Source organism: Plecotus auritus (assembly GCF_963455305.1).
Source record: "Plecotus auritus genome assembly, chromosome: 5".
Lineage (NCBI taxonomy): Eukaryota > Metazoa > Chordata > Mammalia > Chiroptera > Vespertilionidae > Plecotus > Plecotus auritus.
The window spans coordinates 43,000,889-43,024,421 of record NC_137776.1 but is presented as its reverse complement, the minus strand read 5'-3'; the positions used below and the strand labels follow the sequence as shown (position 1 = coordinate 43,024,421).

At 41.0% G+C, this 23,533-nt stretch overlaps 1 protein-coding gene across 4 annotated transcripts; it reads right to left on the bottom strand.

The window, feature by feature from the left end:
• Nucleotides 1-3,840: 3,840 nt before the first annotated feature.
• PRKRA (protein activator of interferon induced protein kinase EIF2AK2) lies at nt 3,841-22,090 on the bottom strand. Of its 4 annotated transcripts, none has more exons than XM_080668890.1 (9): nt 21,720-22,090; nt 21,121-21,166; nt 20,703-20,802; nt 16,856-16,937; nt 14,592-14,670; nt 13,496-13,613; nt 11,962-12,056; nt 9,049-9,223; nt 3,841-4,324 (listed from the first exon to the last, which is right to left on the bottom strand). In XM_080668890.1, exons 1-9 carry the CDS (start codon nt 21,782-21,784, stop codon nt 4,167-4,169), a joined length of 918 nt encoding a protein of 305 aa, XP_080525016.1. In that variant the 5' UTR covers nt 21,785-22,090; the 3' UTR covers nt 3,841-4,166. The 4 variants fall into 4 exon arrangements, with proteins under 4 accessions (XP_080525016.1, XP_080525017.1, XP_080525018.1 ...); XM_080668891.1 differs by having other exon boundaries at nt 20,997-21,166; nt 21,720-22,069; XM_080668892.1 differs by lacking the exon at nt 20,703-20,802 and having other exon boundaries at nt 21,720-22,036.
• Nucleotides 22,091-23,533: the final 1,443 nt, after the last annotated feature.

Sequence of the window (23,533 nt, the reverse complement as noted above, 5' to 3'; positions counted from 1 at the left end):
GTGACAATTGGACAGTGTCTTTAAGAATACCTCCACTAAAGGGTTAGCTAGCTGGCTTAATTAGGAAGGTTTAGGGCATGAGGAGGGTCCATGGGAGAGGAATGCACAGATGGAGACTTGAAGACGCCAGGATGCTTGTCTTACTTGTACTGAGGATAGAGAAATGCCACGGCAGATGGAAACACTTCTGGCCCGAGCAATTAAAACAGCCATAAACCAAGGACAAGGGTATCTCTGGCTGAGCAATTAAAGTGACCATGTGTTAGAGTGACCAACAGGAGCCCTGACCTGAGCAGCTGGGGGGGCCATAAGACATCTCTGCCAGCACAACTGGGAGAAACCCATGAGATAAATCAAAAGTGACTCCAACCTAAACAGATAAGATGACCCCACGAGGAAAAGTGTGGATGTGGGGGTCCTGGGAGCTGATTACAGGGCTGAGGTCCCACGTAGAGGAGGAGGGTCTGCAGCCTCAAGACAGAGAAAGCAGCGCTCACCCTTCTTGGGGCCCCTCTGTCTGCCCAGGAGGGACAGTCTTAGGAGTAGGAACTTAGAGGACCTTTCTTAGGTGGCCCTCCGCCCCTCCGCACCAAGACAGACAGAGTTGTAGGCTTAGATTAAGGTCTCAGAGGTAGTGTTTGCTTGCAATAAGTTTCTGTACTTTTCATCTACCACCTTTTGTCCGTGGCTTCATTCTTCGAATCCACGGGACAAGGACCCGGGGAAGAAATCCCCGTCCTCGGTGAAACAGCCCAACCACCCCGGCCGCGCTGGGAAACGTGCGCAGGAAGAACATGCCTCTGGGCACCTTGCACTCAAGTCTCATTTTACCAACACATTTGAGCTCCTTCAAACCAAATCATATTGTCCTTGTCCCCTCTTGGACCTCATCCTTTTTTCCCTCATGGACTCTCCCCCCCCACCCCACCCCCCAGACACACACATTCCCAAGTTTCCCTCTTCAGTTAGCATTTTACTAGGCAGAAGAGTCTACTCTAATGTCATCTCTTAAAGTGACTTTATTGTGCCTTCTCTGTATTCTAGAGCATTCATAAAAACCTAAGATCAGTCTTTTTAATGAGCCACAAGCTCCTCTTTATGCCGAAACTGTTTACGTTCTTTGTATTCCTTAATCTCACCAACAATACCTAATATTCACTTTGTCATAGATAGCTTATAACATGAAATTAAGTTAAATGCTCTTAGAGTTGTACTTACATGTACTGATTTTCCTTTATTGTGTAGTTTTATTATTGTCAAAGGAGTCCACTCACGTATGATTTTCACTTTTCAGACAGGAAAATCTTTGTGGCCCATTTCCTGCTTGATTAACACTTTAGATTGTCAAAATCTACAGTTAGGCGTGTTACCGGATTACAGAGAAGGTCTGTCAGGCTGGCCAGTAGTGTGTGGGCTCGTGACTACCTGCAGGAAAGACTTATGAGTCCATGTGATATTGAGAGTGTGCTTAAGTGTGCTTATTCAAGCTGGGGGCAGTGTAACACAGGAAGGACTTAGGACAGAAGCGAGGCGGGGGCAGGGGGGGATGGGGCCAGGGCAGTGCTCTGCTCAGTTCCCTAGAAACATCATAGGAAGGAGCCAAGGTGGCTTCTGCTGGCTCGCTGGAAAGTCAGAGAAAAGGGGGTCCTTGGAGACAGATTCAGAGGATGAGCCCAGGACAAGCTGCTGCAACCCACTGCTCCCCTGATTGCAAGTCTCCTGAGGACCTTTAGAGTTTAGGAGAAAAAAAAAAAAAGTCCAAAAACAGGCAAACAGGCATGGGTGTGCTCCAGAGAGAGCCCAAGCTGGTACCTGTCTCGAGGGTTTTAACTCTCCTGCAGCAAGGATCTTAGTGGATCTTACTGAAGGTAAATAAATAAGGGAAGAGGTAGAAACACAGGAGTCATAATTTGTTTAAAGAGGTCATGATTAAATGTATTTCAGTTAGTCAACAGATGAAAATATGTTTCAATAGAATATTCATTAGCTTTCCAGGTGCATTTTTAATATGCTAGTACAGCAAAATGATTGCATAGGGGCCTGGCCGGCGTGGCTCAGTGGTGAGCATTGACCTATGAACCAGGAGGTCATGGTTTGATTCCCAGTCAGGGCATATTGCCCAGGTTGCAGGCTCGATTTGGAGGCAGCTGATTAATGATTTTCTCTCATCATTGATGTTTCTATCTCTCTCCCCCTTCCTCTCTAAAATCAATAGAAAACTATATATCTATACTAACAATAGACAAATATGTAAATTGACTGTACCTCCGCAATGCCCACAGCCAATCAGGAGTGAGTATGCAAATTAATTTTTATTGATTTCAGAGAGGGAGAGGGAGACATAGAGTTACCAGTGATGAAAGAGAATCATCAACCGGCTGCCTCCTGCACACCCCTTACTGGTGATAGAGCCTGCAACCCAGGCATGTGCCCTAAGAATTGAACCAAAATTTCCTGGTTCCTGGGTTAACACTCAACCACTAAACCACACCGGCCAGGCTAGTGTGTTACTTTTATCTTGGGCCTGTCTGGCTCTCATTGGTTTTTATTTTTTTATTTTTAATATATTTTATTGGTTTCTTTACAGGGAGAGGGATAGAGAGTCAGAAACATCGATGAGAGAGAAACATCGACCAGCTGCCTCTTGCACACCTCCTACTGGGGATGTGCCCGCAACCAAGTTACATGCCCTTGACTGGAATTGAACCTGGGACCCTTCAGTCCGCAGGCTGATGCTCCATCCACTGAGCCAAACCGGTTTTGGCTCTCATTGGTTTTTTATTTGCTCCCGACTTCATCCGACCTAGGGTTTGGCTGGCACCAATGGCATTAATTGAGTCTCTGTCCTTTATCTCCCTGACCATGGTGATTTGAGGTATTTATTCTCTGGTCAGGGAGGAGAGGTATAAACCATTTGTTCTCAAGTGTCCTTGGTTGGGAAACATAAGGTCTTGCAATTCACTAGCTGGCTCTAAATTGGTCAAATTGTTTGCCCTTGTTTATCTTGCCTCAGTTTCCCCATTCCACTCGCCCAGGAATTTTCACAGCTTACTATCCTGCCTCACTCAGAGCTTTCCCTGGGCTCTGAACAGGCCTGAGACACCCAACGATCTACAAAGCACAGTCTCGGCTGGAGCTGACGGGTCAGCGTTGGTGTCACAGGATGGTATACGGAAACATGAAAGGCAAAATTAAAATCTGTGCATGACACTTATTTCCCAACCTTTTAATCACTCACTGCCTTGTTTGAAACCTTTTCTTATAACTGAATTGAGTACACGAGTAAGTTTTTTTTTGGTACTAATGCTTTTTCAACTACAGGACTAATTCATTGATGAATCATTATGTCAAAGAAAAAGACAACATTGCATATGCTTTGAGAAAATATGGAAGTGAGTCATCATGTATTCATTTGTAAATTTTTGCGTAGGCCAGTGGTTGACAAACTGCGGCTCGCGAGCCGCTGTGGTTTGTCGCTCTGTTGACTAATGAGTTTGCCAACCACTGGCTAGGCCATAGGTTTTTTTAACCTTTGACTTTCAGAAGTAAACCATAAATAAGAACATAACAGAACATCCACATTACAATGTTACTCACAAGAATGGCTGAGAAGGGAGGCACAGTCAAGTCAGTAACACTTTCATAAAATGAGTAGAACCCATTAAAACAACGGCTCTTTATCACCTGGATCCAAATACACAGCGGACCATCGTGTCCCCTGACGTTTAACAGTCACATTCAATAAAAGCCTGTTAGTGCATCCTCAACCCTCTAAGTCTAAGGGGCCACCTGCGAATTCCCTTTGAAAGCCTTGCACAAAGTGAGGTTAAGCACCAGTAAGACTGTTAGCAGTTTTATTTCATCATCTTCGTCATCATCAATACACATGCAGTTTCTTCCTCCTATGTATATGGCATTGCCAAATGGGTGCTACACTCTGCCTGTGGTACAAAGTTTATAAATACAATATACCAATACAAAGTTGAAGCCATTAAAAAGAGTTTAGTAACAACTAGGAGATAATGAAATCTGTAGTGTTGATGGAATCTATGAAAGAGATTTAGAAACAACACACAAACTCAAACATTACAGTAAACGTGTTACTTGGGAAGGGGTGAGAGGGACATTTTATGTGCTGCTGCAGGGTTTCCTAGGTTGTTCCATGTTTACTTTCTTTCTGCTATTATCTTTAAGTACTGCAAAGCATTGTGGGCGGCATCACTCTGTGCATTGCTGCAGGAGATCCCAGAGCCGTGGCAGACTGTGATAGGACTGGTGGACAGTTCCGCGAGGCACTGATACTGTCCGTTGGCACTCAGTTCTTCTGTAATAATAACATATTCAAACGTGATAGTTAATAAGTGCATATAAAGTAGATCCTTTGTCTAAGCAATAGTTTTTATCATTGTTTTTCTCTGTAAGCATCCATGGTAGACTACTCTACTTATCTTTGTTACTCTTTTTTTTTTTTTTTTTTTTTTTTAAATTTATTTTAGAGAGGGAGGAAGGGAGAGAAAGAGAAAGAGAAAGATCGATGTGAGACACATCCATTGGTTGCCTTCCGCATGTGCCCCAACTGGGGACTGAACCTGAAACCTAAGTATGTGCCCTGACCGAGAATCGAACCAGAGACCTTCCCATCCAACCGAGCCACATGGGCCAGGGCATCTTTGTTATTCTTGTACAAACAAAAAACAAAACACAACTGCTCAGCTACAGCAATTCTCAAACACAGATGTGCATTATGATCATCAGATGGAACTTAGGAATGCAGGTGTCCAGGCCTTACTCTAGCCTGCTCAGTCAGAAATGCAGGGTTATGGTTAAAAATGCCAGATTCTTGCATTTAAAAAACAAACAAACATAAAAGCTCCCGAGACAATTCTAATGTGGCTATTTGAACAGTGTTTACAAATTACTGAACCATAGCAACTTTTTAAAAAGGGAGGAAAACATTGGACAGAAGCCTGGGGAAGCTGTGTTTTTCATTATGAAGCTCGGGTTATTTTCAGTGGACACTGATCTAGGAAACACATGGTTCAGGGCAAGGCCTCCTTTGTGCCTTAATGTTCTTTGGTTACAAATCTGTGCCCAGAGTCTAGTTTCATCTAGTATAAGAGTTAGGGTGTTTTAAAATAATACCTAATCCAGGAAACAAATGTTCTTCTCATCAATGACGAATCACTCTTACTGAAGATAATAAGATCAGGGAAGAAGTAGTATACATGAGTCATAATTTGTGTAAAGAGGTCATGATTAAATGTTATTTCAGTTCGTCAACATAGAGGGAAATATCCAGATACAGTGGGATTATTTAATGCCACTAGCATCTAGGTTCTTTTATTTTTTTTAAGTGAAGTAAAATTCACACAACATAAAATTAATCATTTTTAAAGTGAACTATTCAGTGGTGTTTAGTACATTCACCATGTTGTGCAACCACCACCTCTATCTAGTTATAAAACATTTTCATCATTTCTTCATCCCACGAGGAAACACCACACCCATTAAGCAGCTGCTCTCAACTTGCCTGCCCCATCAGCCACCTTTTCTGACCATCTGTCTGTCCTAAATTCCCAGGACATTTGATCCTAAAGAAACAGAGGAAATCAGAAGTTCTTTCAATCCCTAAACACCCTACTTTCCCAGTGCTAGTACCTCTGAAAGCTAGGTCCCCACTCACTGAAACTGGAATAAAGGTATAAAGTTCTTCACATATTATACTGATGTAAAATCAAGACAATAAACACATGTACACGGTAGCCAGCTTTATAAACTGAATTAAAAGAAAATCCAAACTGACTTACTTTCCAGTCATTCTGCATTTGTCTATCTAGATGATTAAGGGCTAGAGAAAATGATAGCTGGAATGGGATAAAGCTATAAATCGACCTGCCCCCATCTGCCTCCCAGAACTGGCATACAGTGATCAAGTGTGGAGAGAGGTCTGGCGTGGGTTCTGCAAAGACACCACATTTCTAGAACAAGGAGTGAGTTTGTGAGTTCTGTTAATGACATATTCAAATGTGATGTTTAATAAGTGTATATAAAGTAGATCCTTTGTCTAAGCAATAGTTTTTATCATTGTTTCTCTCTGTAAGCATCCACGGTAGACTACTCCACTTATCATCTTTGATATTCTTTTAAAAACATTTTTTATTTTAGGGAGGGAGGAAGGGAGAGAAAGAGAAACAGAAACATCGATGTGAGACATGTCCATTGGTCATTACAGAACCCACAAACTCACTCCTTGTTCTAGAAATGTGGTGTCTTTTTATCTGTCAATCTTCCCATCAGGGTAAGATAAATAGACAGTGTATCTGCAGTTACTCTTCCCCTAACCTGGCTCTACCACTGACTAGCTATGTGATCTTGGACAAGTTTCTCAACTTTTCTGTGCCTTACTTTTTTTTTTTAAATAAATCTTTATTGTTCAGATTATTACAATTGTTCCTTTTTCCCCCCATAGCTCCCCTCCACCCACCCTCTGCCCTTACCCCTCCCCCCCGCCACTGTCCTCATCCATAAGTGTAAGATTTTTGTTGAGTCTCTTCCCGCACCTCCCACACCCTTCCCCCCGAGAATTGTCAGTCAACTCCCTTTCTATGCCCTTGATTCTATTATATTCACCAGTTTATTCTGTTCATCAGATTTTTTATTCACTTGATTTTTAGATTCACTTGTTGATAGATATGTATTTGTTGTTCATAATTTTTATCTTTACCTTTTTCTTCTTCTTCCTCTTCTTAAAGAATACCCTTCAGCATTTCATATAATACTGGTTTGGTGGTGATGAACTCCTTTAGCTTTTTCTTGTCTGTGAAGCTCTTTATCTGACCTTCAATTCTGAATGATAGCTTTGCTGGGTAGAGTAATCTTGGTTGTAGGTTCTTGCTATTCATCACTTTGAATATTTCTTGCTACTCCCATCTGGCCTGCATAGTTTCTGTTGAGAAATCAGCTGACAGTCGTATGGGTGCTCCCTTGTAGGTAACTAACTGTTTTTCTCTTGCTGCTTTTAATATTCTCTCTTTGTCTTTTGCTCTTGGCATTTTAATTATGATGTGTCTTGGTGTGGTCCTCTTTGGATTCTTTTTGTTTGGGGTTCTGTGCACTTCCTGGACTTGTAAGTCTATTTCTTTCAACAGGTGGGGGAAGTTTTTGGTCATTATTTCTTCAAATAGGTTTTCAGTATATTGCTCTCTCTCTTCTTCTGGCACCCCCATAATTCTGATATTGGTACGCTTGAAGTTGTCCCAGAGGCTCCTTACACTATCTTCATATTTTTGGATTCTTTTTGCTTTTCCGGTTGTGTGTTTTTTGCTTCTTTGTATTTCAAATCTTTGACTTGATTCTTGTGATCCTCTAGTCTGCTGTTGGATCTCTGTGTATTATTTTTTATTTCAGTCAGTGTATGCTTAATTTCTAGTTGGTCCTTTTTCATATCCTTGAGGGTCTCGCTAAATTTATCAGCCTTTTCTAGAAAATTCTTGAAAAACCTTAAAACTGTGGTTTTGAACTCTATATCCAGTCATTTGCTTTCCTCCGTTTCTTTCATTTGTGACCTGTTTCTTTGTCTCTGCATTTTGGCTGCTTCCCTGAGTTGATAGAGTGGCTTTGTGTGCTAGGTGTCCTATAGGGCCCAGTTGCTCAGCCTCCCCAGTTACCTGAGGTGGACACTCTTGGTGCACCCCTTTGTGGGCTGTGTGCACAGTCTTATTGTAGTTAAGCCTTGATTGTTATTGGTATCACTGGGAGGACTTGACCTCCAGGCCAATTGGCTGTGAGGATCAGCTGAGTCTACACTGGGAGAACTTCTGTGCTGGAGACACTCTTATGAGATAAGACTTGCTTCAGTGTGGCTTTAGTGCTCACTGAGTCTGCCCCCTGAGTGTGTCCCTTATGGCTGAGGAGTTGTAATCTGGATGGTCCCACTCTGACCCTTGGGTACAATGGCTCTTGGATCTCTAAGGAGGTGCTAATTTAGCCTCTGCCTGAGGCCACCCAGCAGGAACTACAGAGAGATCTGCAGATTCCTCTTCTTTGTTTGGGTTTTGGAGATGCCCAGATGAGGCCCAGCTGTGAAGCAGTGCAAGCTGCTGTGGGGCCTTGGTGCTTCTTTTGGATGTTCTGGGTCTCACTGACTCAGCTGCAGTTTGTTAGGTAAGTTCAGAATTCAAAGGACCAGGCCATTCATATGCAAAAGCCTCTGAGCTCAGCTTGGATGGGACGAAGTCTCAGGGCGGAGCAAACATCAATGGCTTCCCATCAGCCCTGCCCTATGAGGCCCCTGGGTCTCAGTGTCCCGCAGTAATCGCTGCAAGCACCTCTGAGAGAAAGCCGCCCTCGAGTTTCGCCTGATGCCAGACAGTCCAGTTTCTCCCCAAATGAGTCTGGGTCCCCAGAGTCTCGCCCGGAACTGGAGTTCAGAGCAGTCAGGAACTTTTGTCTCCCTCCCGATTGAGAAAGCCAGCTGTGTACTCAGTTGCCAGGCCTCTTCGTGTGCGCGCCTCCGTACCTCTGCCTTCTGCAGCTCCTGTGAGTCTCAGTGTGCTTTTCTCTTTCCTTCTAGTTGTAGAATTTCCACTCAGCCAGCCTTCCTGTGGTTCTGGATGATGTCCATTTTGTCTTTTAGTTGTAGTTTTGAAATTGTTGTGCAAGGCAGCAATTTAGGTGCTTACCTATGCTGCCATCTTGGTTTCTCCTGTGCCTTACTTTCTTCATATGCATACAGAACCTACTTCATAGGGTTAGTTTGAGGATTCAGTTAGTTATTATGTAATGTCTGTAGAACAGTGCCTGGCACATAGTAAATAAAATTCTATAAATCTTAGCTATTATTGTTTTTATTATTATAACTGTAGAGATGTTGGCTATTTTGAATATTATTTATGAGAATGGAACATATCATTTATATATTTTACTGCTGTGGTAATATAGAGATTTAGAATCCCTAATCAATGAAATTAATTATAATAGAAGTTTTTGTTTCTCAAACATATTTTTTAAAGAAATATGTTTTGGGATAAGCAAACAAACCCCACATACCTATATCCAAATATGTTATATTAAAACCCTGTTCCTTGGCGATTTCACTGAGCAGCTGGATGTAATTCGTATTGGGAATACTGAGGAGGCTTCTTTTCAGCAGGTTGATCTTTTCACCGGGAGAATTCCTCAAGGAATGCCAAGTGCATCCTAAGGAATGTCCTACTACGTTTGTCTGAAAAACAGAGATGAAGGTTAAGACTCGGAACTGGGACTGGTTTCCAACTATAATTAATTTAGAAGGCACTCACACTTAATAGTTTACAAAGCATGTTTAAATGGACACAATTTGGTTAACTTTCTAATTTAAACAAGACAACACTAACAAGTACACACATTTAACAAATACCATGATGTTAAGAAAAAAGAAGCATGTGCAATAATATACTGGAAGTATTAATTTTTCTTTTTTCTTTTTTTTTAATACTGGAAGTATTTAAAAATACTTTTGTATAGCACAAATGTCTCTCAGTCTAACTTTCTGATAGTCACATTAAGACATAAGATATTTAAGAGTACAATAAACAAATTTGCAAATAATTGCATCTGACTAGCAGAGCAATCTACAAATTAAAATATAAAGCAATTTTCGTATCTTTATGATTTTTTTGTATTAAATACCAATCACTGTAACCAAAAGCTGTAAAGCAGAACACAAAGAAACTGTAGAAAATGTGAAAAGTATGTTGGGTTTGAGAAGAACAAGTTATTTAAATGAATAGCAGGCCGTCAAAGAGTTCTCAGACTTATATCACAGAACCCAACTGAGCTTATGTTTTTGTTTTCTTTCTCCTTTTCCTTTTTTCTCCCTCTTATTCTTCCTTTTTCACCTGTATTCAGAATGTTTTACATTCCAAGTTAGTTTATGTTTCTCAAATTATTTTTCTTTCTTATGTCATTTTAAAAACCCACTACAACTACTCTTCGAAGTAAGTAGGGCAACCTATCCTTAGTCTTATTTATTAATGAGCCCAGACATAGGTTAAGAAATTTTCAAAAGATCATAGGAATGGCCCTGATATAGAATTGAGTAATTTGTACAATTTACTAAATAGAATTTTACATTCCTTGATTGAAACTTTAAACAAAATTGTTTTTTAATCATAATTAATTCACATGGTTAAAAAAAACCCTGCAATTAAAACAAACATCTAATGAACAGTGGTCCTTTTTCCTTACCTCCCCTTCCCCAAAGATTTCTGTTCCACTCCCCATAGGTACTTGCTATTAAACTTTTCTTCAGTATCCTTCCATAAATGTTCTATGCACATTCAAGTAATCTTTTTAAACAGAAATGATAGCTTCCTCTTCTACATCTTACTCATTCTTCTCATCTTTGCACATATATGTACTATATTTATTACCAGCCTCCAACTAAGAGTTTTAGGTTGCTTCTGGTTTCTTGCTTTTAATAACAATGTTACAATAAAACCCCTTTGCACTTAAATGACTTTCTGTGCAGATTAATTTTTAGTAGAATTGATGAGTCAAAAAACATGCATGCTTTTAATTTTGGTAAATACTTCCAAATTGATTTTGAACCACTTTATACTCCCATCAAAGTCTTAAAGTGTGCTTGCCTTCTCATATCCTCACCAACACCAGGTGTTATCAAACTTTGTAGATTTTGTCGATCTAAAATATGAAATTAGTATATTGTTTAACATGCACGAATGAACTTTTTTTTTAAAGATAACTGTTTGTATTTCTTCTACTTGGTTGTCTTTAAAACTCAATATATCCTACATTTAGCTCATTATCTGTTCCTCCTCAAATCTTACTCCTTTTCATTGTTCCCCATATGAATGAATGGTACCACTATCTACTCAGCTGCCAAACTAAAAATGTTTATCTCCTCACTTTTCCTTACTTCCCATATCCAATCAATGACCATGCCCCCTTCACTTCAGTTTTCTAAATAATTTTTAAACCTACCATTTCTACCGCTACTCCCTTAACTTAGGCCACCAACATTTGTCATCTGATTTCTGTAACAGCATTCTCACAGGTCTCTAATACTCATTAACTCTTCATAACACAGCTGAGTGATTTTTCTCCTACTGGATAAATTAGATCCTGTGAATCCAGATTAAAATTCTTTAATGACTTTGTGCTCCCCTTAGGATAAAGTTCGTCTCCCTAATGGCCTCACGGTCTGAGACTCCCTCCAACTCTCTGCTCTAGCCATACGAAATTACTTAGGGATCCTACACTGCATATGATGTTTCACTCCTGCTCTTTCTTCTCTCTGGAGTTCTTTCCCCCTACTCTCATCCTACAGGTCTTGATGTAGATATTACTTCCTCCAAGAAGCCTTCCCTAAACCCCCAGTCTTAGCTGTATGGCTTCTCCTACGTTCCTACAGCAGCCTCTGTAGGGACCAGTCTGCAGGGCTCTTTTCCCTCTTTCAGTCTGCTATAAACGCCTTAGGAGCAGAGACTGTCTTATCACTGTATGCCAGTACCCAGCACAAAGCTTGGACAGAGTATGAGCTCACTAAATGTTTCCTGAGTGGATAAATGAATGAATAAAGAAAGGGATGGGAATGCACTGTCAATTTGAAGGCAAAAATAGCACTATGGGCCTATTATCTTTAGATCCTCATAGTATTCTCAATTTGTCTATGTCTCCCAAGCACTCTGACCTGGTCACCCCTATGACCCTGGCTCATATATAGCAAGCAGATTAAATTGGGGTAGTGTGTAACTAAACAATGAAGAGATTTTCAAAAACTGCAACTATGAAGTATCAATACAACAAGCAATCTAGGCAAGTTTCCTACAGCAAGAGATGTGGCGTGGGGGCGGGGAAGAGAGGGGAGAATGGGAAACATCTGTAATACTGTCAACAATAGATTAAAAAAAAAGAGATGCTTAATCACATTAATATCATAGCTGTATGATCATTACTCACTAAAGAAATGTGGTTCTCTGGAGAAATGTTACTGAATTTGGCAAGAAATTTCTCAGCAGCATTTCTCTTGGCTTGTTTTTTTGATGCCCCCTTTCCTAAATAATTAAAAAGAAATGGTAGGTTTAGAAAAGAAATGTGTCCACAGAGAATGATCAAACGTATATTGCATTTAATCAGAGAACAACCTCATGGTTTTTATATACTAGTCTATTTTTTACTGATCTGATATCTTTGCTTGCTGTGATTCACATAGCTATTAATTCGTACATTTTTTAAGGCATTTCTTTTAAAAGTTTACCTTTAGTAGTTACACTTTCTGTTTTTCATTAACAGTTATATTTATCTATGTCTAGTTTTAATGAATTCTGATCAAATATTCAAATTTATCAAGGTATATTTGAATTACTACTTGTTTCTCATTGTTTACTTCCTGCTTACAATTTTCTATAAACTGACAATTATGTGGAATTTCTCTAACATGAATAAGAAAGGAGATACTGAAGTTAAAAGACACCATATATTTCATCTCCTTCCATGCTTCCATTAGATTTAAAAACTAAGGCCCAGAGAGATTAAGCTGCCTATCCTGCAAACCAAAGACTGCATCAAGAACAGAAGCTGAGGTTCCTGCTTCTTGCTCAGTGCTTTCTGCCCTGGCCCACACTACCTCTTTTTTCTTTTTAAAAAGACGGTCTCATTTTATTTTTTTATTTATTATTATTGTTTTAAAATATATTTTTATTTTTTTCATAGAGGAAGGGAGAGAGATAGAAACATCAATGATGAGAGAGAATCATTGATCGGCTGCCTCCTACACATCCCCTACTGGGGACCGAGCCTGCAACCTGGGCATGTGCCCTTGACTAGAATCGAAACCGGGACCCTTCAGTCCGCAGGCCAACACTCCATCCACTGAGCCAAACCAACTGGGGCCCATGCTACCTCTTGAGGACAAAAAGTAGCTTGTATGTTGAAACTAATACATAGCCAAGGCAAAATTCCCTTTCAAACCACTTTAAAAATAATAGAAACATGTTAGAGAAGTTAAATAGGAATCCTCAATAGTACTTTATTAAGTAACTTTTTTCCCTCATAGTTTATGGCCTTTACAACATAAAAGTTGCTATCACTGCAATATTTTGTCATCTAACCTCTTATTAATTATCTTGTTTTCAAATGCAAACAAGATGTTTTCGAGTCATATCTTCTAGAATAGCTGCTGAAACACCAAATGAAATTTCTTAAGTATTTAATATATCAATGAGGATTGTATAATGAGTCGATTAGTTATTTATCTTTCCATTAATAACTCTTGATTTTTAAAAATATCAAATTAAGAAGTATAAGTATTCTTAAACCAAATATTTACTTAAATTTATCCTCAGAAAGTTAGAGACAGTAGAACAGGAGTGTATCAATTTTTTCTCAAAAAAAAAATTTGAGAAGTTGTCACAACAGAAATTTCTATGGTCATTCATCATCTGAAAATACTTCAAATGTCTTCAATTGTATGAGGGTAAAAAGAAATAAGTACCAGTTTCCATAAATGACTCTAGCTTGCAGATTGTGGTATATTCTCTCTTATGAGCGGGTCCTCCCTCCTGGGAAAGAGTATATTCAGGAAGTCTCCAGCCGTGATGAATAGCCAATTCCTAGATAATTGAGATGAGGCTTTAGTAGTAGTTTTTACTATGCAAGGGCTCAATCACATAAATAACATTCTTTCATGATTTTGATGTCATTTCTATTTACATATTTAAAGGAATAATGATATTCTGCAATAGAAAAATTAGGGAATACTCTTGTAAGCCCACAATACCAAAACTGAAGCAGTTTCCTGCTTATGAATGGCATTCTGCCATTAAGCCACAGTGAGATGATATCTAAGAGTTCAAGTAGGAAAACAAACTGAGTAGAAACCTCAGAGGATATCCATAGGTTTCACTGCCAACAGTTCCTAAAGCCTTTCACCTGAGCTACAGACTCCCCTACCCACAGCTGGCTAACCACTGTAACTGATCAAGAGCAAAAGAGGAGCAGAGATAGCAAACAGACTTGAATGAGGTTGGGAAAAGAGGGAGAAAACTACAGAATAACTCATGGAGCAGGAAAGAGACCAAAGGACTGGTTGGATAATGGGGAGGGGAGCTGTCCAACAGAGCACACAGATAATCTGCAAGAAGGATATTCTGTATGCAGAAGTTCAAAGCTGAATATATATTTGGTTGAATAAGCAAATGAAGACTTCTTCCCTGTTCTTATATTAGGCTACCTGATTTGAGTTCTTTAAATTTAGTCTTCTGTCTCAACAAAAGTAGAAAGAGGTTTGTCAAAAAAGTGGCAAGAAACATTGTTAAAGTATAAAACATATGTAGAGGTTCTATTGATCTCAAATGAGAATTCCATAAACCTAAGGCAGATACTGTATATGGAGGAAAATTAAAAAAATAAACAGGAAAATAATTGCAAGTTAGCACTGTAATATCTAATGATCATAACTTGGAAAACAAAATATTACACCATCTTATCTTTAAAATACCAATTCCTTGTCTTAGCCCTTGATTGTATCAATTTATGACACCTTTCTTCAGGAGACAAAATGTTAAATATGGAAAAACTGTGCAACTTACCTGTAATGAACCAATAGGATTAAGCTGGTTCTTTGGTTGCTTGGAAGGGTCAGGCATTAAGGGGTCAGGAACTGCAAAGCTAAACATTTTTTTAAAGTGTTACAAAACCAAATGATTTCCAAGTTATCAAATACATGACAAGCATTTTCTCTTTAACCCTCTATGCCTTTGCTTTTGCTGTTCCTTCTACACAGAATGCCCTTATCTCCCACCTCTTTTACGAGAATCTAATCTATCCATCACCCAAGGTATATCTCAAATGCCATGTCCTGTAAAAAGCCTACCCTTTTACCCCAATGGAACTTACTTTCTCCCTCCTTTGAGCCATTATAACATTTGGTTTGACCCTTTCTTAAGCAAACTATTTTACCATAAGTTATACACTCTTACAAATACATGTAATTTGTCCATCCCTCACCACCTCTCGCCTCTGTTCAGACTGTAAACACCTTGATGGTAGGGCCCATCTATTACTTACTTTCATAAGCCTCGTAGTACTTTGCATATAATTGGTGCTCAATAAAATGTATTTAAGTAAAGCATACTATTGTTACAACTACACAAAAAGGGAAGACTAATAATTAGTTAGGAAATTTAACCTGTGAATAATGTAAATCATAAATGCAGTTTTTTCATTCAGATAATTATAGAAGAAAAATCTGTTTGATATATCATCTGCTCTATGCTAGGATAACCCTAAGATTTACATGCATCCTAGATGGCCTGCATGAATCTGGTTTCAGCATCTGATGATTGTTATTAGGAAAAAAGAAAACAATCTCTTCTAAGTAATTTGAAATACTAACTACTTGGGTGATGGGTGCCTGACGGTGAATAAGCTACGTTCCAAGGTTACTACCATTGAGGCAACTGAAGAGTCATTTCTTCCATGACAAATGGGACTTAGTTATTGCCACTTCCTCAAGTTTCTTTTTTACCAGAATTTCAGGCTTTACAGAGGCTGATGAGATATGAATATTCACTTACAATGCTGCATGTCTAAGCTACCCAAATAATTGTGATGAAGAAGTGAGAAAGTCTGTATTAAATCAGGCCACTTTAGGCCTCATTATAGCTTAGTAATTCTCATTTTATCTGCCAAGAAGCACAAAATATACAGAGAGGGGCAAAAGTAGGTTTATAGTTGTAAGTACACATAACAGTTTATTCTTGTATTATTTACTAATTGTTGTATTATTTTCCATATGAACAACTGTAAACCTACTTTTGCCCCATCCTGTAAAGTGCATGAGCCTTTTTTACTGATAAAGTGAAGTGCTCATGTGCAGGAAGGACACAGCGTACACTCATTTCCACAAATACACTTAACACTTGGGTTGATCTTGGGCTGCACAGAAATAGCATGGCCATCACAAGCAAGGGGGAGATCCAGTACCTGCCATTCCATTTGGCATGTCTAAAAAGGTAGCATAAATCAATTATAGAGTCAAGCATCATTTTATAAAATCCAAGGTTTACACTGGCTAAACTATCCAAATGGTTAGAATGATTTAGAAAGAGGGAGCAGCACTGCATGAGAGCCCAGATCCATCCCTAAGTCAACAGTTTTGCTATGGCTGGGAAGCAAAAACCCCATGGGCCTATGCTATCAGCTATGAACAGATATGCAAACTGTACTCCAAATATATCTGAGTGCATGCAAAGAGAAGCCACTGAAGGCACACCATATTCCAGGCTGTGCCCATTAGAAACCAAGGACACCACTTTAAGAAACATGAGATCTCCAGGACCAACACTCTTTCCAAAAGTACCTAATGTGATTACAAATTTATTTTGGAAAGATATGTCAAGAATTAACATCCCATTTAACATCCTTTTGTATTTGGCATACATTCTATAACAAAAGGAAATCTTTTTGTCTCCTTCCAAATAGAATTCCTGAGTGCTTTCAGCTGATCTTTTCCCACCTCACACCTTACTTTCCTCAGTGTAGAAATAGTCTTAATACAGTAAGACATTGGTCAGAAAAACTCTGGTTTTTGACTGTTGCACCCCATCCGGAAAACAAACAAATAGAAGCCTAGCTCAAGAGGGCCTTCATTTAATTGTTAATTGCTGGATTTAATTTCTTAAGGATAAATTGTCTTTAAAGGATGATGGATTTTCACAAGGAAATAATATTATAGAGCTAGATACTAAACACTGTTCACTCTGTTGCTTTTTCCAAGCATGTTCAAACTTTTAATCTTACCTCCTCAGCCATGATATTTTTGAGCTGCAGAATACAAAGAAATTTAGCTCACCAAATACTTGCATTGGCTTTCAAAATGTTTATGGCAGCCTCTGCAGCTCTATGTTTCGCCAGCTTCTTACTTGTACCTTCACCTGAATTAAGGTTAACAACAACAACAAAAGTATATGCTGTGAAAATGTGAGGTCTGCATAGATGATTTCATAATGCAAAATAAAGTCAGGCTTTATATAGTTATAAAAACATATACTATAAATATGCTATAATAAAATATTCACCACATGAAATACATTTTAAAAACCCAAGATTTTAAAAGTTCTATACGTGTGGGTGTGTGTGTATATCAGAGAGGAAGGGAGAGGGAGAGATAGAAACATCAATGATGAGAAAGAAAATCATCGATCAGCTTCCTCCTGCACGCCCCTTACTGGGGATCAAGGCCGCATCCCAGGCATGTGCCCTTGACCAGAATCAAACCCGGGACCTTTCAGTCAGTAGGCCGACGATCTATCCACTGAGCAAAACCAGCTAGAGCAAAAGTTCTATGTATTTAATTCTATGTATACCTGTATAAAAAAATCTATATTATCTCTCCATTAAGTGGTAATAAAGTAGCCCATATTACACCTTTTGAAGAAATGGAAATTAGTATTTTACTCTTCCCCTATTCACAGAGAGAAATTCTTCTGTAACAAGAGAAATTCTTCTGTAACGAGTGTCTCCTTTAAGGGAGCCACTCACAGAAAAATGTGCACAATTTTATTCTAATGGCCTGTCCTATACTGGATTAACCCCTTGATCCGATAAGCAGTCATGGCTATATATTGGGTTCAGTGTGGGAAGAATGATATGGGGAAGAAGGTGAAAGCTTATGTTATGTGTCTTCCTTACAATCTGTATCCCTTAGGGGTAGCGAAGGGGGCCTGAGAGGATAGTCCTGACTGATCAGTGACACGGATGCCTAACTGTAGTAAGTAATCACATCTGGTAAATGGTAAATTCAATCTTTTTCCTCTGTGTTCAAACTAGGTGTTGAGAACCCTTCGAAAGTGGTATTAGAATGCTCACATCCATTCCTCTGGTGTGGAAGAAAGAAGGGAGACGTGGAATAAATTTTGGAAGACACACACACTGTACTCATTTATCCACCAATGTAGGTATTAGTGATACAATAGAGAACTGAACAGAGTCCCTACCTTTAAAGAGTACAAACCCTACTGCAGAATTTCTCCTGTAAAAAGCATTTGAAATATGGAATGGTACATGTGATGGCAGACGTAAGTGCAGGCTGCAAGGGAGCACACACAAGGAGCAGCTCCCTACACTTAGGAAGGATTCAGAAAGGTTTCACAGAGAAAGGAAGAGATAACTCAATGAAGACTTGAAAGATTAGTAAAAGCCAGTAACATGTAGAGAGCTAGGGGTTGAGAACAATCTAGGCAGAGAAAAGAGCACCGGCAAAGGCTCAAAGATAAAGAGCGCGGTGTTCTCAAGAGCCCCGGGTAGTTGGATACAGTAAGAGCTTGAAGGAAGAAACTTTGAGATAAAAGGCTACAGAGTTGTAGGAATAGGAGGAGGGGTCAGAGAACGGCCTCCTAAACTTGTGCTTCTCAAACTCTAATGTGCACTGGAAGTGCCTGGGAATTTTGTTAAAAAAAAACATACTCTGATCTAGTAAGTCTGGCATGGGTCCTGATATTCTGCATTTCCATCAAGTGCCCAGGTGATAGCAATGCTGCTGATGATCACAGTTTTAGCAGCAAGGTTCTAAATCATATCAACAAATATATATTCATCCAGAGGGTAATGGGGAAACTACTGGATGGATTTGTTTTTTAAATATATTTTTATTTTGCCCTAACCAGTTTGGCTCAGTGGATAGAGCATCGGCCTGCGGACTGAAAGGTCCCAGGTTCGATTCCGGTCAAGGGCATGTACCTTGGTTGCGGGCACATCCCCAATAGGAGGTGTGCAGGAGGCGGCTGATCGATGTTTCTCTCTCATCGATGTTTCTAACTCTCTATCCCTATCTCTTCCTCTCTGTAAAAAATCAATAATATATATAATATATATATATATATATATATATATATATATATATATATATATATATATATTATTTTGTTTTAAAATCTAAAAATAAAAAAATAAAATAAAGATATATCTATTTTTATTGATTTCAGAGAGGAAGGGAGAGGGAGAGATAGAAACATGAATGATGAGAGAGAATCGTTGATTGGCTGCCTCCTGAATGTCCTCCACTGGGGATCAAGCCCTGGCCAGGAATCAAACCATGACTTCCTGGTTCATGGATTAATGCTCAATCACTAAGTCACACCGGCTGGGCACTGGATGAACACACTTGAATGTCAGAAAGAACTCTGGTTGTCATGTAGAGAATGGACATCACAAGACTAGAAGCTGAAAGCACAGTTATAAGACTGTAGCCATAATCCAAGGGGGAGATGACAGTGGCCAAAACAGTAGCAATGGGAAGAAGAGAGCAGTGGACAGATTCAAGAGATATTTAGGAAGATTTGGTGACAGCCTGGACAAGAGAGAAAGAAATCAAGGAGACCAGACACAAATTTCTATTATGAGCCAATGGATGATGGTGGTCCATTTACTGAGCTAGAGAAAGCAGAGGAATGGATTTGAGAGAGAAGATGGATTCAGTCTGAGGCAATGAGAGACTGAGGTGTCTTTGGGTCCTCCAAGTAAAGATGTCTAGCAAACACAGGCTGATACACTGTTCTGTAACTGGGCCTGGGCTGAAGATAGAGGTTTCAGAATTATCAGCCTGTAGATAGTATTTGAAGCCGTGAAGGCAGATAAGCTTGTATAGGAAGATAGAGTAGCAGGGGTCCTCAAACTACGGCCCGCGGGCCACATGCGGCCCGCCGAGGACATTTATCCGGCCCGCGGGGTGCCATTGCCTGTCCTGCTTAGCAGCCGACTCGTCCCGGGCCCACAATGCACATATGAATTTGTTCATAGTTTTTTTTTTTTTAACTATAGTCCGGCCATCCAACAGTCTGAGGGACAGTGAACTGGCCCCCTGTTTAAAAAGTTTGAGGACCCCTGGAGTAGGGGGTCTAGGCAGAATTGTTGCTATAGGTTATTAATCACTGGTCTATAACACATTGAGGGGGAAAAGGCTACTTTTTCTTGAATTTTCATTGAATATTTAAAAATAAAGCAGCTAAAGCAATAATGCATTGTTGATTCTATAGTTCACATGAAGCCTATTAAAACTGGCACCTCCAATCCACCTGCCTCACATAGAAAAAAAAAAGTCCCACAAAAAACTTCAAAATTGTTTTAAAGTGGCTTTAATGAAAATATCAGACTCTCAAGATTTTCAGGGACACAAATAAATGATGCCTTTAGATTATAGAATGGTAGGATGTCAGCCTTCCTGCTAAAATTTTTCCTTGACATTCTTCCAAATTAAATTTACTATTCAATATTTTTTGTTTGCCATTAAATAGATACATAAGAAATAGAATGTCTACATTTACAAATGGGCAGCTTCAGTTATAATTTGCTCAAACTCACAGACCACAATAAGGTGAGTTTAAACTCTGAAACTTTACTGCTATGTAACCTTGGGCATGTTATTTCTAATATCCTTGAACCTATTTCCTCACGTATAAAAAAAGGAGATAACAGCTTATTAAAATCCCTGTACAGTGTCAGGAACTAGAAGCTGCTATGCAATCAATATAGAGCATTCAAGCCATTTGCCTTCCTCATTTTGCCTGGATACAGAATCGAGTGTTGTACAATGAGCCCAAAGTGGCAAGTGAGTCCACACCAGAAAGGGGAGAGGTTCAGAAAATTCTGGGGTCATGGAATCAGCTATAATCTATGAAACTTTAAAACTTGATAGCACCTACTGATCCAGCTATGGCTGCTCCAAGAACCTTTCCTGCTTCTCCCTAATTCTTGGAAGAACCCTAGGAGGATCCTAGGATGTTTCTGAGCTTCTCTTGGTATCTGGGGAAGAGAAAATTAGGGAGAGAATCAGATGAAGTTGGAAAATCCCAATGGCCTGAGATGAGAGGTCTCATTTCAAGAGCCTGCTCCTCACAGCTATCTCCAGTAAAAAGGGCACTTGCCCAACTGATAAACAGTATCAAGTCTTGACTGTCAACCCGCAGGGTCGTCGGGGGTTAACTGTGCATACAGACCTGTGCAGGTTATGTCACCAACGGTTACTCTGAAGGTGAAAGTGGGCACGTGTATTTGCATATCGGATCTTTCACATTCATAAACCGGGATGTTCTTGGTCTTCATGCCGTATTCGTGCAATACCTGAATCGGTGTTTTCCCTGGCTTAGCTGTAATCATCTTCCCCAAACTGCAAAAACAAAACAAAAAAAAATAGAAAGAGGTGTGCTTTGCATGCCAAAGCAGGGAGGGAAGCAGAAGCTTTATAGAGGCTGGTTCTCACTGCCACCAACGGTGACTCGCGAAGCACCAAAGCTCCCAGGGGCCGGCGCTGGCAAGGCGCACCATCTGCCTGCCCCACTGCGGCGGGCGCAGGGCAGGGGCGGGCAGAGTGAGGGACATTATTAGGAAGATGATTTGAATGAGGGTAGAGCGGATTCGCAACCTCTCAGGACTAGGCTCACAAATCTCATTCCCCGGGAGGCCGCGAACCCTCTTCGCCTACCCGACCCCGACCTCAGAGGACGCAGAAGGGGCGGGGCCCAGCCGAAGACCCCGGCTCGCGGGCCACCGAGGGCGGGTCCGAGGGCCAGCGGGTCCGCCTGCAGCCGTGGGGGCGAGAGCGTCGGGAAGGGGGGGCTCTACCCACAATGCCGCTGGGGAGCCAGGTTCCCCCGGCCCCGCCTCTCCCGCCCACCACTCTCGGCCCTGCTATGCGCGGCCCCGACCGCCCGCGCGCTGACCTGAAGGTCCCGCTGTCCTCGCGCTCCAGCGGCGGGGCCGCGGCGCGATGCCTGCTCTGGGACATGGCGAGAAGGGAGGGCTCGGCGGCAAGAAGAGCGGTGCGGATCGACGTCCTCACTGCCCGGGTCGGCCGGTCCCCGAGTGGAACGCTCCAGCGCCGCCGCCGCCTCCTTCTCACCCACTCCTCTGCTTCCCTCCTCCGACCCCCCACCCCCTCGGCTCCCCTCCTGCGTCCCTCTAGCGAGGAGGACGGGCGGGGCCGGAGGCGGGGCCTCGGTGCGGCAGCGTGGGTCCAGGTTCCCGGCCACGCCTCCTTGCTGTCCTGGGTCCCGGCCCACCGCCAAGCTCCGCCCCGCCCACCGGCTCTTCGGCGCCTGGCCCCGCCCCTCTGGTTACAGGCCCCGCCCCGTCTCCCAGCCCTGGCTCTGCTTCCTCGCGTACCCACCTTGGGGCCTCGGACTTCTCGGCACCCTGTGTCCCGGCCTGTGGAGGCCTCAGTTCTGTGTCCTTAAAAGGAGGCCGTTTCCTGCCGGGAGAGGCTTGTGGGATTGGCAAGTCTCACAGTCTGTGGGCCTAAAGCTCAGCCTTATTTTGTTTTTTTTTTTCTGGCGGGGTGGATGAGGACTGCGTCACTTTAAGCCAAAGATTTCAAAATTCCAAAGGCAAAATTTATAGAGAGCATCCCTGGGCCTGGCCCGAAGCTTGAGACTCGAGGTGCATCAGCCCCTGAGGGCTGCGGTGGGCTCTTCCCTGGAGCCCTGCCATTAGGAGCTCGCGGGGGCGTCCAGAGACCCCTCCTTCTCTCCTGCTCCGTGGGGCTTCATTGTCTTACAGGCTTTTGTCCTGAGATAAATGCTGGGCCTGCGGATCCCAGCAAGGCCTGTTAGGTGTAAACGAAGGCTTTTCTGTGAACCAGATTCTAATTAAATATCGTTCCTGCACACCTGTGGTGTTGGTTGTAATGGCGTTTGCCTGGGATGCACCACCTTTGGTAGGGGTCAGACAGCGACATGAGATGCCCAATCGCTTCTCTAGGGATTTGCTAGCCACTTGCAGAAATGACTCCCTGTGGTTTCTTGGTGGTTTTGGAAGATTCTTTGCACAATACTATTCGCACGAGGGGACATTATTAAAAACTGTTCTTTGGAGGGTTTGCACGTGAGCCCTGGATATTTGAAAGGAAATGTTTAAAAACTGTCCAGAATCTAATAAAATTGATTTATATTATTTGAGGCTTGAATTAACCTATTCTTCCTCTCCCTACTGCCTCTATATATGTCTTGTATCGATTACTATCCACCTAACTATGGCAATACAATATTTCAGCACTCAGATTTGTTTCTAAAGTGTATTTTAGCCACAAAATTCCTTTAAAAACAAGCCAAATCCTTATGTAGCTCTCTTTAAAGGCTGAGTTACTGGAATAATAATGATGAAACAAAATGAAAATAAAGACAGTAGGATCCCCTTTCAAAGAGATATCCATGTGCCAGCTTCAGAGTAAGAAACCCACATGTTTATACAGTTATTTATATGTAATGTGGTTTTCATTCAGTATTTTATAAGGATCTGCATACGTTTGTTTCCTTATAATCTGTGACTCTTTATATTAATCACTTGTTATAACAAGGAAAATGAATGAAATGCTGAAACAAACTGTGTACCATAAGGATTCAAACCAGTACTTTTCTGTTGCCAGAGTTGGCATGATGGACTTGTGAAGGAATTCCCTTTGGACTAGGTACAGGGTAGCTGGTGTCCAGGCTAATGTTAGTGCGCAATTGCATTTCCGGCAAACTACAATTAACCTTGA

Bases quoted from the DNA above. Each gene is read 5' to 3' on its own strand.
- PRKRA (XM_080668889.1), bottom strand. From the start codon at position 21,784: ATGTCCCAGAGCAGGCATCGCGCCGCGGCCCCGCCGCTGGAGCGCGAG. The intron at 14,671-16,855 runs GTGAGCTAAATT...AAAAATGTTTAG, and splicing joins AAAGCCAATGCAAGTATTTG to CTTTGCAGTTCCTGACCCCT. The intron at 13,614-14,591 runs GTAAGTTGCACA...TCAATTATCTAG, and splicing joins ATCCTATTGGTTCATTACAG to GAATTGGCTATTCATCACGG.